Source organism: Accipiter gentilis, chromosome 14 (genome assembly GCF_929443795.1).
Source record: "Accipiter gentilis chromosome 14, bAccGen1.1, whole genome shotgun sequence".
In the NCBI taxonomy this organism is placed as follows: Eukaryota; Metazoa; Chordata; class Aves; order Accipitriformes; family Accipitridae; genus Astur; species Astur gentilis.
In genome coordinates, this window is record NC_064893.1 from 13503402 (window position 1) to 13510628 (window position 7227).

At 42.2% G+C, this 7227-nt stretch overlaps 1 protein-coding gene across 1 annotated transcript; it reads right to left on the reverse strand.

Annotated features, from left to right (window-relative positions):
- Nucleotides 1-5811: 5811 nt before the first annotated feature.
- LOC126045623 (probable G-protein coupled receptor 141) lies at nucleotides 5812-6675 on the reverse strand. The gene has a single exon (XM_049817005.1). The coding sequence runs from the start codon at nucleotides 6673-6675 to the stop codon at nucleotides 5812-5814; it is 864 nt and encodes a 287-aa protein (XP_049672962.1).
- Between the last annotated feature and the right edge of the window lie 552 nt (nucleotides 6676-7227).

Below are 7227 nucleotides of genomic sequence, written 5' to 3' on the forward strand. Positions count from 1 at the left end.
ATCTTCTTACAACTGAGGGATAGGTGAAGCAGTTCACTGGCAGCTCCTTGCCTTGTCTGTTGTTCTGTTCATATAATGACAGGGAGTAGATGACCATAAGCAATTACACTCATCAATGGCGGCATTTAGAAATTACATTTTTTGCTATTAACTTGCCATTGCATTGTATGGTTTCGGTGATGCAGCTCTTTCATCCTGTACAGTGTCAGCATCTTCCTTCTGAGCTATGGCTCCTTTGATTTTCAGTCTGGTCACAAAATTGTCAGCTGATGAACAAAATATCTCTGTACAATTTATGTCATACCCTTTGTGTGAAAACAGATGGTCATGACTTACCATGGATTTAGTATGTGGCTCATCACCAACAGCTGAAAACAGTGTAGTAAAGAAGACGTGAAGAAATTGTGGGTTTTGCTGGCCATTTGTATCTTTGCCGGGTTTTTTTAAAATTCTTTTTTTCCTGTTTCTCTGAGTTTAGTTTTGTCTGATATTTGTTCTCTGTATAATAATCATTGCTATAAACACTGCCCTCCTGTAGCTCTTCTGCAATGTTTTCATCCATGCACTTGCAGATAAAGTAATTTTCAACACAAAACTCCTTTCATAAGTTTACCCAAATGTGGTTCTGCTCTGTATGCCAGATAGCTGCTCCGTGGCGCATGGAGGCACTCAGAACCCCAAACCAGAGTGTATATGATAAAAGGCAGGAACTGTAGTGTGTTTTTAAGTTTAGGATTGCACCAGAAAAAATGAAGAGATAGTTGTGAAAATGGCTGTTCAGAACAAGGGCACCCTGATGCATGTGAATCTTAGGCTTGGGGACTGACCCCTTTATAGCAAAGAGCCAGCCTGAAACTCAGGGCATCTGGATAGCCAGGACAAGGGATTCAGACTCAAACTGAAAATACAGGACAAAGTACAGCTTTAGCCCTGAATTCTGGGCAGAGTACATGAAGTGAACAATTTCATTATTCATGGGGACAATGTTGGTGTGTCCGTACCCCACGCACACTCTGTAAGTGTGCCATCCCCACACCATTCTCCCCGTGACCTCTTACAGATCACTTTCTTTAGTTCATATTTCTGTAACTGCAAAGGAAATGATCTTTAACTGTTGCCGACAGGAGAATGGGGATTGTAAATTGTAATGAACTTCCTGCTATGTATGGGTTGGGCAGCTTAAGCCATCTGAGGCAAATAGCGTTACTTAATCATCCTTTCTTTTTCCCCACCAAAATCTGTTAGTGCTCAGGATGCCAGTGCTTGAGTGGAGAAAAAAAAAAAAAAAAAGAGGGGGAGTGTGCCTTTGTTTCCTCCTAATGTATCTGTTCCTTCTGTTTGCTTACAGTGAGGGGTATGTCCACCTGACAGCATCATCAATATAGCCTTTACAAGCAGGCAGAAGGAACAGATGCATCAGAAGGAAATGGAGACTTTTTCCATTTATGCGTTGCTGTTCTGGATACTAGCAGATATGAATGAAAAAAAGACATGCCCGTTGTGCAGTTTGCCTATGAGTGGGCTCACATCACCCTCAGCACTGTTTAAAAGGATATCCCTGGGTTAGGTAGAAACAGGCTACTTATAAGTAACACTGTAGCTGTGACAGCAGTGAGCACACTAGTTTTTGATGGTAAGAATCCTCTTGCTCCACCTATAGCTTTCTGTTCTCAAACTAACTTAGGAAGTCAGGTGTACAAATGGGATTTTGGTTTTGTTTTGTTTGCCTGCTCTTTTTACACAGAACTTCATGCAGAGAACAACAACAGAAGATACGTTTAGCAGTTTGATATTCTTTCCTTCAGAATGTCTGGGGATTTTCCCAGTGTTCATTTGATGGCATTAAAAATGAATGGGATGACTAAATGGTTTACAATTTTACATATTCAGTTAACCTGAAAACAATTACTAATGTGTATAATTATCTCCAGAATTACTTGGATCATGCAAATGGCATTCAAACCGATCATTTTAAACTGTTTTCCAGGGGATGTGTCATTACATAATTCATAGTAAGAATAGTACCCTACAATCTGAGCTCAATATTATTGCCCTCTCAGAATTTACTTTTCAGATTATCCTCCCGGAGTGTGATATATTTCTATTTTAACCAGTTTTTAGAGTGCTTCCAGATCTCAGTGGGGGACTGGGTATTGAATACAGCTTATCTTTATCACTTTAATGTGAGTCTTAGGTGTAACAACACTGGGATCAATGCTGAATCCATTATCCTCTGAATTAAGAGGACTATACTGAAACCAGTGAGCAGTTTGACCTCATATGACTGAGCCCTAGCCAGTGAGAGAAGGTACAGAGAAAATGGTCAAGCATTAAAAAAAAGAAAAAGGAGCTTAGATTAAAATGCAGGAAAGCTATAAATCAGTGGTGAAGGCCAAGCGGCAGAGAGGAGTGTGGTTCATGGATTGGGTTAAAGAAAGTCACTGTTGGGTGGAAGCAGGAATGGGGATAAGGTACAGTCTGGATGGTACTGCAAGCACTAGAATGAAGTTCTACCTGAAGCCTTGGTGGGAAAACTGTTGCAGTTCTTAATAACTGTGAGAAAAAGCTGAAGCACAAGCACTTTCCGTACTTTCCCTCATTGCAATGGTTAATAATAAAGGTTGTTTGGCTGTGGCTGCAAGGAAGAAGCACCACGGACACAAATTTTGGCTACACCCAATTTTCTGCAATGGAGGGGCAGGGGTCTCACTGACAAGCAGTGTGTGGTGGGCTAACCCCGGCCAGCAGCTGAGCACCCACACAACTGCTCTCTCAGTCCCTCCACACCCAGCATGACGGGGCAGAGAATAGGAAGAACAGAAGCAAAATTTGTGAGTTGAGACACAGACAGTTTAATAGGTGAAGGAAAGAGAAAAAAGCAAACAACAAGCAGGAAATAATTCATCTCCCACAAGGACATCAAGGCCCAGCCAGTCCATGAACAATCACCACCAAAGAAGTCAATCCCCTCCTTTCTTCTTCTTCTACCACAGTTTGCATTGCTGAGCACAACGTCACACGGTACAGAATATCCCTTGGGCTCAGATGAGTTGTCCCTCCTGTGTCCCCTCTGAATGTCTTGCCCACCCTCAGCCTACTCACTGCAGGGCAGAGTGGGAGTGAGAGAAAGCCTTGATGCTGTGCAAGCATAAACCGGTAGTCAAAACACTGTGTGTTATTAGCACTGTTTTTAGCCACAAATCCCGAACACAGCACCGTACAGGCTGCTTTGAAGAAAGTTGACTCCCTCCCAGCCGGACCCAGTGCAGCCAGCGTGCAATCCCGTGGTACCCAAGCAAGGCAAGCAGAGCACGTCCAATGACAGCCAACAGTCAGCAGTTACCAGACAACTGCGAAGGGCAACACAGCTTCAGCATCGTGCCGGGAAGTCAAGTCAGTGGGCCAGGGTTATTTGAGCAAGGTACACAGCAAGGCACAGGTAAAAAATGTCGGGCAAAAGCCAAGGGCAAGGCCACTGAGGCGTGATTTGTTACCATAGCTGAAGACATGCATGTAATTTCCCTTTTCCTCTCCCAAACTTGCATGCCATTATGCTGGACTGCTAGATTATCAGCAGACTCACAAGCAACACCAGATGACTCTGATTTTTGCCTTGTAAGTCATCTTGGAAACAGCGGTCGGTGGGAATAGGCAGAGATACAGGACCCTTCCTTGAGTAACAGGTTTCTTATTTAGCCACAGAGTCCAGTAACCAGAAGGGAAAAACAATATGCTTGTTGCCCCACCTACAGCCTTGCCAGTTTTCCTAAAGACTTTTGTAGATCTGACTTACCCCAGCTCTTTCTGGCAGCAGAGGTGCAAATGTCTTCTCTGCAGGCCCTGGCTCTTGCCTTGTTACCCTCAAAACTCTCCTGAAGTACCAGAGCTTTATTTAAGCTTTTTCACCTTGAGGCACCCTGGTGGACCCCCTTACCAGCTAAGTATGCTGCATCCAGCCTGGAGAAGGATTTGACAAGCTGCTGGTTTGTGAGCTATTCACCCACTTTAGAGTTTGTCCCTTTGCATTTCATCTCTGCTGTATTGTATTGTACCTCCAGCTGCCATCATTGAAAATCATGGGCTGAGCAGACTGTATTGTATGAACAGGAGTGGAGTTGGTAACACTAGAGGAAGCAGTAAGGGCAGGATTTTCAGAAGACTTCAGGACTTGCTGCTGGTCCCCTAGACAACTTCCACTTTTTAAAAGAGGCAGAAAGGATCCTGGAACCACCAGGAGTTTTCAACAAAGTTTTTTAATGGAAATGTAAAGGCAAAAACATTTATTCAGAATTGACAAAGCAGGCATAAGCTCTTTCGTTCAAAGAAATGTCATCAATCTGAAGCATCACTAGCATTACTTTATAGGTGTAACTTTTTAACCCTCTCAAATCAACTTTTAACCTGTTTGAATCCAGGGATCATAGCACTTCTGTTGCAAAGATTGCCAGACTATAAATGATGGCAACTTATGGGGCTGTGAAGGAGGAAGCATACCCTTGTGTGATTCATGGGAGTCTGGGGTGGGAGAAATCTGGCCTCAAGCTATTGAGATGCAGCAAGTGACAACAAGACCTTCAGCAGAAGGGTTAGAGACCTTCTGCACTGAGAAGAACAGGCAGAATGCAATCTTGAAAAAGAGCTTTTACATAATGAAAATAAAATATAGATTCCCAGAATGGATGTGCTTCCCAAATAATATAATCTGTCTAATGGAGAAAATACATATACTCCAGCACAAGTTTGTATACACATACATGAGCATGTGGTTAACTGATTGAGCACAGTTCGGTTAGTTTGTTCTAGTTTTGCTTTGTTACATGTGCAAATGGAAAAAATATGGCACCTGATAATAAATCAACACGCAACTGAAAATGACCAGACATCAAAGGTTTTTTGAATGCTGATAAAATATTTCCCTCTCCTAGAGAGCAACTGATCCTTCAGTAAAGGACCAGATGCCTGTATTTGAATTCCAGAACCAGTTATGGGACTACAGTAACTTGAATTTCTTTGGCTATAATGGACCTAAAGGATAACAGCCACAGATCCAGTCCTGAAGGGAGAGTGACATAAAGCACAAGGTTTGAAACCTGTGGCCTGTTCCACTTTCACTCACTCTAAATGTATAATTACCACAGTTCAGTGAGCTGCTTGTGTTTTTGCAGTGAAGCAAGTAAAGGTGAAGTTGTGAGAATGATAGTGTTTTCATATAATTTAATTTAATATACACTTTGTATAAGTGAAGAAAAAAAGGATTGTGCTGAAATATGCTACTACAATATTTCATTCATACTCTGTTTCATGCCCTGAATACCTTTTATTTGCATAGAGTTCATGTCCCTGCTATCTAACATCACTAGCACAAAAATCCTCTAAAGGAATTTCTTTCTTCCCTCTCTTCCCTTCAGTATCACAATTGCCAGAAGAACTTGTTAGACCTTCAGAACGGACAACTTATTGGCCACAGTGTGTTGTTGTTACTGAGACACTTTAAGGAAAAATATAGAGAGGAATGGATACTTGTGTTGTAATTGTTAGAGAGGGACAGCTGAGGAAAATCTTAATGAAGCTTCAGGGCATGACTCTTAGGTCAAAGACTAGAGTAAGACTCATGTGTCTGCCTTCAAGAGAGAAGATAAAAAACAGTAGCTTCTGAAAGATCGATCTTACTAGCCAGATAATGGTACAGACTAGTACAGCCATGCCGAAAACTCAGCTGTCTCCCTAGCTCAGCAAAGTCCCGACGCAGTTTTATTTCTGCCAAAAGCCGGGATTGACACACTGCAGCTGGATTTCCTGGTAGTTCACAGTTCAGTGGGCTATTCCTGCTATGAAACACAACATATCCAAGCAGCACATTGTTGTTAAAGCTAAAAAAATTTCATTGTATGGGAGTAGTTTATGGTCCTTATCCAAGTGGCAGTTTTGGATGTAATATACTCTGAATACATGATGAGGCATAAAGCACACTAATGTTACCAAGATGAAGAAGAAACTCTTTGCCTGAGCCCTGAATTCCACATGGGAGTTGATGTCAGGCCAGTATTTCACAGCCAGTCTATACATCACGGACAACTGGATTACAGTAAGCACAGCACAAACTGCCACCAAAATCCCAACCAAGCAGTAGTTTATGATCACCATGGGCACCTCTTGTATCTCTTTGTGGAACTGAAAGCATTCCGAGGAGAGGTACATCCTAGAGGTGCCATAGTAGGAGAGAAAAATGGGAGTGACCACCAACGCTCCCACCAGCCAGACAGCAGCCACCCCGGTTGTAGTGTAGCACTTCCTAAACTCGAGTCGGAAGAGGCGTATTATGATGATAGCCACGTAAAACATGAACGTGGTGTACATGTGGAGGTAGATGATGGCGCTTGCTAGCTTGCAGGCAAACATCCCGAATTTCCATTCCTGTAAAATGTAATAGCTGAGGCGGAAGGGGATGCTGAGTAGCATAAAGGTGTGCAGCACCAGGAGGCTGATGATGATAACGGTCATCACAGATTGTGGTCTCCTTTGAAATAACTGGTGGGACATCATGATGACCCCAAGGGTGCCACCAGCCAGGTCAATGATGTACAGGGCTATAAGAATGGTGCGGAGCCTCTCTGAGGTGTCCAGCAGCGTCTCGTTGGAGGAATGGTTCTGCTGGGTTACACTGCTGTTAGGCATCCTCCTAAGATCCTCTTTCAAAGGTTACTGAAAGTGAAAAATGGGAATTTTAAAAACAGACATGTTTTCTTTGTTGCTTCCTTTATTGTTAACTACAGAAAGTCAGAGATTCATGTAGGGACATTTTACTGAACTCTGTTTGAAATTATGTTATCCCATGTAGTATACAACCTTATAAGTGTTGTCATACTGTATATGACAGCAATAACCCATGGCTCTCAGTGTTAAAACCACATTTTATAGAATTATGAGTGAGTTTTTAATTTACTAAACTGCATTCTAGGTGGGGTTTGTTGGGTTTTTTTTGATTATTTGCCTCTAGATTAAGCCATTTGAAATAGAGAAGGCACTGTCTGTAAATTATACAAGTTTAATCTGCACTACTGTTATAAAGCTAAAATTGAGGGTGGGAAAAATACTGAAATGTGATGAGGTTGTACCTATAATTTGTGCGTACTTTATGAAGACAGCTGAGCCATCTTTTAGAATGTTGCTGGATGGGCGCAGGACTCCCATAATGCAGCAACAGTTTCAGTTTCTAGATACGTACAA